This window comes from Erpetoichthys calabaricus, chromosome 3 (assembly GCF_900747795.2).
Source record: "Erpetoichthys calabaricus chromosome 3, fErpCal1.3, whole genome shotgun sequence".
In the NCBI taxonomy this organism is placed as follows: domain Eukaryota; kingdom Metazoa; phylum Chordata; class Cladistia; order Polypteriformes; family Polypteridae; genus Erpetoichthys; species Erpetoichthys calabaricus.
Genome location: NC_041396.2, coordinates 42702279 through 42714540, shown reverse-complemented (window position 1 = coordinate 42714540; position 12262 = coordinate 42702279). Strand labels below are relative to the sequence as shown.

Genomic DNA, 12262 nt, shown 5'->3' with positions numbered 1-12262 from the left:
ACCCACAGATCACCTCCAAAGACTTGCAAGAACATCTTGCTGCAGATGGTGTATCTGTACATCGTTCTTCAATTCAGCGCAATTTGCACAAAGAACATCTGTATGGCAGGGTGATGAGAAAGAAGCCCTTTCTTCACTCACACCACAAACAGAGTCGCTTGTTGTGTGCAAATGCTCATTTAGACAAGCAAGATTCATTTTGGAACAAAGTGCTTTGGACTGATTGATTATTTCGTCATAACAAAAAGCACTTTGCATGGCGGAAGAAGAACACTGCATTCCAAGAAAAACACTTGCTACCTACTGTCAAATTTGGTGGAGGTTCCATCATGCTGTGGGGCTGTGTGGCTAGTTCAGGGACTGGGGCCCTTGTTAAAGTCGAGGGTCAGATGAATTCAACCCAATATCAACAAATTCAGGCTAATGTTCAAGCATCAGTCACAAAGCTGAAGTTACGCAGGGGTTGGATATTCCAACAAGGCAATCACTCAAAACACAGTTCGAAATCTGCAAAGGCATTCATGCAGAGGGAGAAGTACAATGTTCTGGAATGGCCGTCATAGTCCCCTGACTTGAATATCATAGAAAATCTATTGGATGATTTGAAGCAGGCTGTCCATGCTCGGCAGCCATCAAGTTTAACTGAACTGGAGAGATTTTGTATGGAAGAATGGTCAAAAATACCTCCATCCAGAATCCAGACACTTATCAAAGGCTATAGGAGGCGTCTAGAGGCTGTTATATTTGCAAAAGGAGGCTCAACTAAGTATTGATGTAATATCTTTGTTGGGATGCCCAAATTTATGCATCTGTCTAATTTTGTTATGATGCATATTGCATATTTTCTGTTAATCCAATAAACTTAATGTCACTGCTGAAATACTACTGTTTCCATAAGGCATGTCATATATTCAAAGGAAGTTGCTACTTTGAAATCTCAGCCAATGATAAACAAAAATCCAAAGAATTAAGAGGGGTTCCCAAACTTTTTCATATGACTATATGCATGGTAGGTTAGTTGGCAATTGTAAACCGGCTGTATGCAAATGTCAACATGGATGTATGCAGCACAGCACCCTGTGAGGGGCTGCTGCATCATCAAGGATTGGTCTTGACATTTTGACCACAGTTTCTGGGACTGGCTGTGCCCCCCAGCACCTCAATTGGATTAGACTAAGTAGGTTTAAGAATGCTGTTAAAACTATGGTTGAAGTTAAGTTTAAAATAAGTTCTTTAACAAACACCTTATCGGAAGATAGTTATGGGAAATAATAATGCACACTGTGAGGAAATTAAGTAGCAACACAAAAATATTTTGGAAACATCACACAGCAAATGATACCAATTATGTGGGACATAAAAGCATGTACTTATCAAAACATTTCATATTCTTACGTTTTATCTTCTGCTAAGAAAGCGGAGTGCTTGGACCACTCTACTCTGAGACGTTCCAGCTTGTTCTGGGAATTATGAACTGAGTCTGTCAATCCACAGAGGGTTTCTTGAAGCTAATAATAAGTAGACAAAAACAAAGAAGATAAAGAAGAAAACAACTAATAACAATTAAATTTAATTATGTGGTAAATACACCAAGGAATACATTAACCGAAATTTTGGACTTCCAATCCATATTTCTTAGGTACATGAAAATAGACTCCAGTCGTAAGACAACCCTACAACCTCCCAAAGTAAAACCTTTTTTAACATACTGAATAGCAGATTAGTTACTTCTATTTTAATATAAGGGTGTTGTGATGGAATCATAGGTTGCATATAAGTTGATCAATATTTTGTGTCTTTATTTGTAGAATTAGCATTTTGTTTGTTATGATGTTTAAGGAGCAAGTAGGACGGAAAAAACTATTTTTTTTCTCTACCCTCAAAACTTTAGTAATGCTGGTTTTTATGACTGAATTACTGGCCACCAGTTACAGAGACAGGTTACTTTAATTGATGAAACGGCCTTCATTTCCTTTTTTGGTTATTTATTTGAAGAATGTTGATAAGAAACAAATTCACTTGAGGAAGTGCTTAAGGAACTTAAGTAATGCAACTGACCACTGAGTTGTAAGTGTATGGGATTTGTGGCATTTTGGTTAAGTCTATACAATTAAGAATATAAAGGGGAAAGTAGTGTCACCATAGAGCCCTATACAACAAAACAGCAGCTAAATTCAACTTCTGAATGTTAAACCAGAACATTACTAAACGAAGGTTGTATATATGCACGGATGCAGGACGACAGACGCAGGACGCCAGACGCATCGAAGCGCACGCGCACTGCGACTCAGCACCCCAGAGTCAACCCAGCGGCTTCCCAGACTCAGTAGGTAGCGCCCAAACAACACAACACAACCTGTAAACTAAACTTCAGGTCACAATAAAACCGCCGCCCGAACGCGCACACCACCGCATATAAAACCTTCGTTTAGTAATGTTTACAAAGGTTGTATATATGCACGGATGCCAGATGCAACCCGTGCCAAAAGTGCACGTGCACTCGCACAGCGCCCAAGAGTCAAACCCAGTGGCTGCCCAAAGTCAGTAAGTGGTGCCCAAACAACACAACACAACCTGTGAACTAAACTTGAGGTAAAGCGTGCACGCCAACAAGTTGCCATGGTAACATATTTAAACATAGACATAGAATAACTAGACGCCTCATGACTAGCAGAATCGTACGTCAACGTCGCCGCCATATTGTGAGTGGCACTGCTGTGGAGTGAAGTAATGAATAATATGCTGCTTGGGATTGTACAAACCGCTGTATGCTCCAAACCAGATCCTGGGGGATTACATTTCATAGGTAAAGCTGAACAATTGTTTTGGTTATATTTGGCCGTTAGAAAATCCCGTTTTATAATCTTTACTTTAGCTAAGCCAGGCTAAGCTAGCAAAGCTATGCATTTATGTACTCAAGTGAGCCTCCAAACAACGTTTTGGCTAAACATATTTAGTCACTATGTAGATTGTTGTTAGCTATTAACATTTCTCAAACTTGATGATGTTTTTTCTCAAGGAGCACATTGAGGAAACACATTTTGTAATTGACAACCATCATTTTATGCTCATGTCTTTAGTTGTGTCTGTCTTCCACAAACTAAGGCTGCACCATATTGCCAGACTGAATACTCTCAAATTACAAGATCTGAGTGAGCGAGAGGAGTGTAAGTCTGGAGGAGATCAGTGAGGTTGTGGAGAGCTTTAAATGTTAAGAGCTGTATTTAATATTGTATTCTGTAGTTAACAGGGAGCTAGTGAAGTTGAGAGAGAATAGGTGTATTATATTCAGTGGATTTACAACAGCAGGATATTATCCCGGCAGCAGAATTTTGAAGAAGTTGTAAGTGATGGATAAGTTTTTGTGGGATGCCAGATAAAATAGCATTACAGTAATCTATACGTGACGTGACTCGGGCATTAAACAATACTTCAGTACTGTGTTGCGTAAGAACAGGACAAAGTCTGGAAATGTTTCGAAGATAGAAGAAGGCAGTTCCCAAAATGTTACTTATATGGGAGGAATGGTTAATAATAATAATAATTATTATTATTATTTAATAATTGCCATTATTAGTGTATAAATGGATATAAATAATTGCATTTAAACGATTCGCCAAAATCTGTTGTATGTAAACGATACTGTTTTAAACGTTATTGTTTTTTCATCAGAAAACCCGGTTTCCACATCTACCTGTATTAGTTTAAATGGCACTTTTGCCACTCGCAATAAGGCTGACGTATTGTGTCTACTGGGAAACACAGTGAATGCGGCGTCTATCTATATATGTCTATGTATTTAAACTTGAGGTAGTGGTAACTACTGACAGTGCCAGCAGTCAGCTACTCCACAGTGCCTGTGGTCAGGGGTTCAATTATGATTCCTAACAGCAAACGACTTCTAGCTAACAACACACCCATAGAAAAACAAAAACGAGACTGCATGGATAAAAACAATGAACGAAGGCGCCTACAACGCGCTTCTGAAACACCAGAACCAAATGAGTCACGGCTCCAAAAAGAAACAGCTTTACTACAAATATATTTATTTCATTAAATGAAAACTTTCCCAGGACGCTCCCACCTTTCATGATCTTACATCCCTTCAAAGATTGGAGGGAACAGAAAGTAATTGCCATTCTTGGATTTGCGATTCTTTAGAGAATCGGGGGATTACTGGTGTTGGTACTATTTCTCTTATTGATAGAAAAACTATGACTGAAAACGTTACAGGTGTTTTTGTGGCATTAGGCATTTAGACTTTTAATATCAGACCACAGGCAATTAATCTGCTGTTAATCCCATGTCATGATCAATTCAAAGCAAAGATAACTCATATCGAACTAAAGTCCACTTCTACAACCAAGGCTTGAAGTAGTATGGTGTAGACTCAAGCAGGAACAGGGAAAGTGAAAGCAACGAGGCACAGAAATCTATTGGCTGAAAGACATCCACACTAAAAATGTTACTTCACATTATCTTTACTTAGGCTTAATCGCAGATACAAATTAAGTCTGTTACTTATACTAAGCAGCCATTAGTATATTTAGTGAAAGTTTAAAAACTTTTTTATCTGGTTGTCAACTCTACTTAGAAAAGACCCTTTGCATGTATGTATGTATGTATGTACTGTATGTATTGTGGCAGACGGCTGGGGACCCTACCCAGCCGGGACGCTTGGATGGTCCACGAGAGGGACAAAACCTCCCCTGGGCCACGAGAGGGCAGCCACCCTGGTCTGCTTAGGGGCCACCGGAACACAGCTGGGAAACTCATCCCTATGGGAGAACGTGGCCACCGCCAGGGGGCGCCCGGACGTTTCTGGAACCCTGGATGGCAGCACTTCTGCCACACCAGGAAGTGCTGCCGGAAGAAATTCCTGCTTCCGTGGGCTCATCTGACCCTTCCACCACACCAGGAAGTGTCGTTGGACAGAGCACCAGGAGTCCTTCTGGGTAATTATAAAAGGGGTCGCCTCCCTCCAGTAGACGAGCCGGAATTGGGAGGAAGGAGATGGAGCTAGTGAGGAGGGGAGCAGAGGCAAAAAAGGAAGAGAGAGAGAGAAAGAAAAGAGACAATTGGTGAAGATGGCATTGTGGTGCTGTTTAAAAATAAAACGTGTGTGTTTTGGACATTCTGGTGTCTGTGTCCAGGGGCTGGCTTTCCACAGTATGTATGTATATATCTTTAGGATAATCATAGGCAAAATATAAGAAAAGCCAACTATTTAGTTTGAGAGGAATTGATTTGAAAGTATAAAAGTATGCCAGAAAACAGATATGCGATATAAATTTAATACTGTATTATTATGTTGAGTAATTATAGTAGATAGTCACGTTTCAGTGTGATGTGGTGACCTACACTCACCATCCAGTTTTCTTTTCAGTAGTGGTCATATGCTATTATTCCTATCCAACCAGCATCAGTGGTTCAATCATCTAAGGGCAGCATTGATGGAACACAATGAAAATGATTCAATGAGCTATGCTTTTCCTTCGAGCACAGCTAAAGCAATTAAGACAGTGTAAATGACCAATGATATCTTTCATGCAATAAGTCAGTCAGAAAGAGTACAGTGTGGTGCATTAGTGTCCTTCTTCTACCACCACCACCACATTTTCCCTACTGACTTAGGCTAGAACCAGATGGAAGTCTACCATAACATTCTTTTCCATGGCCTGTTCCAATTTGCTATTATATATTCCAAAATACTATAAGTTTGGGACCATTTGAACCTGAACAAACTATGGGAAGAACTTATGGACAATAACCTCCCACCTCACCACCACTATTCCAGCAGCACTATCTCAACACTTCTGCTGGCCTCCCTAAGTTGGTGACAGATGGTTAATATTAGCAGATTGCAACATTCTTGCCATCACTGATTTGCCAAACTGTGTCATGTGATACTTAATACTTACCACTTGCAACTTCATCTTTTGTTCAGGTAAATCTTTACATTTTGGGGCACTAAAATCCTCAGCATTTTCAAACCTGCATTTCAAGAGCCACAACTCAGCTAAGCATACTCATTATATTGTCATAATAACACTAGAAAAAATTATAGATTCTAGTTGAATACTTTATACAATTTATAAAGACAGGGTTATCTTCACATTAAGCTTAAAATAATTATTAAGAAAAAACATTCAAATGGGAAGTAGAGAGGCATTTTGAAGATTAAAATTTTTGATTTTTCATTTACAATAATTAATATAGTATACGTGTTCTGTTTTAAGCAAAGCCTCAGAACTTTTGACTTTGTATTTATTGAAACCGAAAGAATGCAACTCACAGCTTATAGATACGATCTTCTGAGTTTCTGCAGAGTAACAGCTGGAAAGTGAACATGTGTGTTTTCTGGAGAATTATGTTGTAGTCCACCTTAAGCTGTTCTCTATTAAAAAGAAACACATTTAAGATTTCTTTTTTTTCTAAATCGGTTATACCATTTTATCTATCATGGAATAAAGTATATACCAGTTGGCACCATTCCTGCTTATGAAATCTTCAGTATGCAAGACAATTTCACAACATGTCTAAAAAGGACATTGAGAAATCACCACTCACGCCAGCCAATAGCAACCACGTAGTGTCAGTTCTTGGCAACTCTGTAAGGAGTGGGCAATCCTCAAGTACTGATGCACAGCTCCGACAATGGTCTACAATGTTAAACAATGTTAAAATGTTATTCCAAATAAATTAACATATTAGTAAATATGTGGTCTAGAAAAGATAAAATTGAAATTGACTTTTCAAAAATGGCATCAGATAGAGAAAATTAAGAGAAATATGTGTAACTAAAGAGCTGAATAGTTTGGGTGGCAAATTTCAAAAGAGAAGGGGATCCATAAAAAGCCATAATATATAAATGTAAAGTTGAAATAAAGATAAAGCACAGCAGTGACCTGTCTCATGAGAAAATAGAATTTAGTACCAGGAAGCTGACTGGTAAAGCACTAAATAATTGACGTAGTGTTGTAATGCAGTGTAGATAATAAACTTGGTGTTGTAGAAAATGTGCAAAATCAAAGTCAAAAGGTATCATTCAGGATATGAAGAAGTGAAATCATGAAAACAAAAACAAAACTACTAAGCTCAATGCATAAAACAAAAGCAAAGAAGAAATACCAGACAAAAATCTTAGCCCTAAAGTATTTAAACACATAGCGCTAGTACAGCATATGCTTTTAGTTTTCTTTGAGTATCTGGAATCTTGGACACAGGAAATAACATGTCATCATCTTTAAACACCCTCTGGGAAATGACATCATAATTCACAAGATCAGAATCACATGACCTAAAATGTCCAGTTGAGCCACAACCATCAAAATAACTTAATCAAAATGGCATCATGAAGTTAGATAGAAATAAAAATTTTGTATCATCTTCAAAAATACAAGATTATTGCAGAATAAGTACATGAATGAAATGTGCTCAGTTTAAAATCCCAGAATCATTTTATGCACCACACTTCACAGCTGCTAAAAGAAAGAAAATTAAAAAATGACTGACAACATAGTTCTCATTGATATTAAACAACACACAACTTGCTTATAACTGCAGGTGCTATTTCATAATCTAAAGAGACACTTGTGCTAACACTAAACACTAACTAAACTGGTACTTGAAATTTTATACAATTAGTCTTACCTTGGATAAACTGTAATCTGCAACCACATCATACTTGGGGGGGAATAGTGGTATCTCCGCTAGTTTAAAAAAATAAATACAAAAATAAAAAATAAGATGCAAAATGTGGCAAAACTTGACCCAGAGCAGATTTATATATAAGAATATTTATTCCACTAAAAATAACATACTGCTATTTTATGTGTTGACAAATATCACATACCTAATGGAAACAAAAAAGTCAAATAGGCTCCTTTGGATGTAAATATATTGTAAAGGACATCCAAATATCTACACTTTCCTGAGACATTTGACGAAGAGGAGGTGCTGGCGAGTCTTCTTGGCAATACCCGAAATGTGTTGTGCCCACTTCAGTTTATCCATGATGGTCATTCTAAGAAATTTAAAGCTGTTCACCCTCTCCATAGTATCCCTCTCAATGTAGATGGAGTGCGGTCAGCCTGTTTCCCAAAGTCTATGACCTGCTCCTTGGCTTTGCTGACATTAGGTGTATGATTATGATCTAAACAAATCCAAATCATATTATGTGATACCATCTACTGTTAAATTCTGCTCCGTACTTGTAAAATTTTTATTTTCATACTGTATTGAGGATTTGTTCTGTTCTGTGTACTGTATTGACCCCCTTCTTTTTGACACCCGCTGCACGCCTAACCTGCCTGGAAAGGGGTCTCTCTTTGAACTGCCTTTCCCAAGGTTTCTTCCATTTTTTCCCTACAAGGTTTTTTTTTAGGGGGGAGTTTTTCCTTGTCTTCTTAGAAAGTCAAGGCTGGGGGGCTGTCAAGAGGCAGGACCTGTTAAAGCCCATTGCGGCACTTCTTGTGTGATCTTGGGCTATACAAAAATAAATTGTATTGTATTGTATTATTATCCTGGCACCACTGAGTCAGCATGTAGACCTCTTCTCTGTGAGTCTCTCTTTGTTATTGGTGGTTAGACCTATAACGGTAGTATCATCAGGAAATTTAATGATGGAGTTGAAGCTGTGTTTGGCTACACAGTCATAGAGGTCAACAAGGAGTACAAAATTGACTTGGCACACTACTCTGTGGAGCAGCATGGAGGAGGTGATGCTGCCTCTCAGCACATGCTGAGGTCTTTTGTTTACAAAATCTAAAATCCAGGTGCAGAGGAGGGTGCCAAGTCCTACACTGATGAGTTTTGTGACCAGCTCTGACATTACAACAGTGTTAAATGCCGTGTTGTAGACTACAAACTGGACTCTGGCATAAAAGATTTTCTCATCCAGATGTACTTGGTCGGTATGGAGTTTGAGGGATATGGCATCTACTGTGGACCAATTGGAACTATATGCAAACTTGAGCCAGTCCAGACTATCCAGAATTTTCTGTTTATTGTTTCCACCAGTTTCTCAAAGCACTTCATCATGATAGGAGCGAGGGCCACTTGTCTATAGTTGTTCAGATAGTTTATTTTAATTTTCATAGGGCAGAAGGACAACTATCCACCTCGAACAGTTGCTTTTCTCACTTCTCCCTTCTTTTAAACAGTACAAGGCCATTGGCATGTAGACAAGGCAATTCAGGGAACTTTCAATTCACAGGTTCTAAAGGTTACTGAACAGCCAATCATAATAACAAATATGGTTTTATGGTAAACACTGTGTATTTTACTTTATATATGTTGCAGCCTATGTATAGTTTGCTGGATGTCTTCTGTTGTTTGGTACTGTATTACTGTCAATGCCGAGACCCTGCACTATATACAATGACAATAAACATGAACTTGAAATTCATCAAGCTTAGGTGTTACATGAAAACCTGTATCCATTATATATTTTATAAACTTTCTTTTTCTTGGTTTGAATTATGGAGACCTAGCTCAAGGCAGGAATCAGAAATGTATATTGTTTCACTTCATTGGCATGAAAAATCACAGTAAGCCACTTTAGAGTCACCAACAACTTAACAGCACACCTTTGGGCCGTGTGTGAATATGAAGTCACCTGCAGAAATCATAGGTAGAACACAAAGACTTGGCACCACAGATCAGAATTGTCAGTCAATCATATGAAATGGAAATGCTACTTTTCTTACCTCCATGCTGTATATGTATAATTGAACAATAGATGCTCGATTTGGAGTACCATGAAATAATTTGAGAAACAGTGTATTAGCAGAGTGTCTAATACTGCTGTCTCTTTGGTTCAGAGACCTAGGCTTGAATCCCACTCCAGACACTGCGCATGTAAAATGTGTATTTTTTTGTCTGTAGGTAGTTTTACTTCCATATCCCAAAAGAGCCCAGAGTGAGAGAGGCGGTTATGTACATGAGTGTCCAATGGACCAGCATCCCATCCAAGTTGATTTCTACTTTGTGGTCTTAAATTTATACACATCGGTACATATACTCACGTTCACGATAAAGAACTCCAGTGGGCCTTTCGTATTCCCAGCTATACAAAAACAGTGGCTTGTCAGAGGCTGTTGGTGGTAAGCTGTCCACTTTCATAGATGAATCTAGCAGAAGGGGGTGTCCTTCAAACAGGTAATGCTGGCTCTGGGGTCGCACTTTTGTCTGAGCAAAAACCTCATCCATAAAGATTGAAACCCTGTCATGTAGGCCAAAGGTGGGGAAGATCAGAGGCAGAATAACATATTTCAGACCACATAAAAAGATAAAAAGTCAGACTAACGTGTTGTACGCTTGGATGTATATCCTATGGGAGGTAGCCTGATAGACAAAAAATACATTGACTACTACTCTGTGAATGATGTCAGTTGTCTCTGCAAAGAACTGGTCAAAACCCCAGCACTTCTCTTGATTAACTTCCAAGACATTGGCTAAGACTGGCACAAGCTGGCTCTTCAAACCTCTAAGAAGAAGAAGGAAAAATAAGCTGTGAGAATTTTTAAGGCAGACACAGAATAAAATTATTAGAGGACAGCATGTTTTACTTAAAAACTTTTTTCAATATTATATTATATTTTTGTGGTGTCGGATAAAGCAAAATATATAGATAAACATGAAAAATATTTATGTACAAAGAAATAATGCCTAATCATTTTAAGGATAAATTATGATTGAATATTGTGTCTGCAACCATTAATCAGGTGTAGAAGTAGCTTTGACAATACACTTTGTGACTGGAAATGAATACTTTACTAAAAAGAACACATTATGGTTGTCGAAGTTAATATGAAAACTGAAAATAAAACTTCTGAATCAGCAAAAATTGTTGCTTCTCCCACACCAATAACCTAAATCTAGTTATGAAAGAATGAAATTTTTAGTATCCATCTGGCTCTGCCAGAAATTAACCCCAGGGTGTATTTATAATATTATGTAATGGCATTTATGAAAATTCAGCATGTCTAGCAATTAATTATGATGGGTTCTTGGCTATTGTGCTTTTGTGTATTAGTTTATAGTAATCAAAACAATTTTATAATATAGTAAGAGTATTTTATCATTTACATTACAAAGTTTGACAAAGTGTCACTCAATACTCACAACTGTTTTTACTTTATATCCTTCAGCTGGGTGATACAGTAAGAAAACAAATATATTAACTTTTACTCATATGCCAATAACACCCAAGTAAGTCCTTCCTTTAGATCAAAAGTTATTTCTTATACTGCACCCTTAACTGTGTTTACAGTAAAAACAATGTATTTGAGTAATAATTACTTCTTTTTGAATACGGAAATCCTACAAGCGGTCTAAGCATCTGTATTTCTGAGTCAGTATACAGCTTAGATGTCATCTTTGACATCAGACCGCTTTCTGTCACATTCATTACTAGCCTGAAATGTGGGTTTGCGACATGGTTGTATAGCTGCAATCAATTTAGTTGTTTGAACAATTTATAAAAAGTTTAAATAATAATTCAAGGTTAAATGTGAGAATTATTACATTTTTGAAAAAAAAAAAAAAAAAAAAAGCTAAAATCAGTTTACTTGAAAAATACTGTTGACAGCCTATGTGCCAGTTGTTCTTTTCGGGCCTTACATTCTATCAAACAGGTGAAACAGTAAAGTTGCAAATGAGGAAACAGGTGTGGAGTGAAATATTTATTTATTCATGATTTCCTTTTCAGAGAAGAAAGTGAGGAAACAGTTAAAATTTTTAGACTTTAGCATTAACAGTGGCTCTTTTTCCTAAAGTGAAATGTTTCTTAATTTAAGCATAAATTATTATTTAACCTATCCATAAATTATTCAAACAGCTATATGGATTAATTACAACTATAATAGATTTACTTTTACAACTTGAATAGATTCAGTTTTCCAAGCTAAAAAATTACGATGTTCTCATAGTACATAGGATACAGAGAAGATAATTCATGCTTTCATTTATAGCAGGATTGACTACTGCAATTAGTTATTCACAGGCTGTTCACAATGTACTATTTGTACACTGTAGTTAATTTAAAAAAGCTGCTACAAGTATCATTAACAGAAAAAAGTACAACTCCATACCTCTGTTATTAAATCTTTAGGCTGGCTTCCAATTTAGTTACATATAAAGCTTTATATACTAATGACTTAAGGTGTGTTAAGTAAGTAGGGCCTATCAATGTATAGTTATTAGAGCTGGGGGGGGATTTTCCGTACGTCGCTTAAATCATCCAAGATCAGGTGCCTCA

The 12262-nt window shown here is 37.4% G+C and overlaps 1 protein-coding gene across 2 annotated transcripts in view; it reads right to left on the bottom strand.

The window, feature by feature from the left end:
* ikbke (inhibitor of nuclear factor kappa B kinase subunit epsilon) overlaps window positions 1-12262 on the bottom strand; it is a 73220-nt gene that overhangs the window by 25330 nt on the left and 35628 nt on the right. For both annotated transcript variants that reach the window (XM_028796693.2, XM_051924559.1), the window contains exons 8-14: window positions 10310-10489; window positions 10029-10225; window positions 7654-7712; window positions 6571-6662; window positions 6296-6397; window positions 5922-5994; window positions 1396-1508 (exon numbers count right to left, since the gene is read on the bottom strand). In XM_028796693.2, the coding sequence (XP_028652526.1) occupies window positions 1396-1508; window positions 5922-5994; window positions 6296-6397; window positions 6571-6662; window positions 7654-7712; window positions 10029-10225; window positions 10310-10489 (816 nt within the window). The remainder of the gene's footprint in view (window positions 1-1395; window positions 1509-5921; window positions 5995-6295; window positions 6398-6570; window positions 6663-7653; window positions 7713-10028; window positions 10226-10309; window positions 10490-12262) is intronic.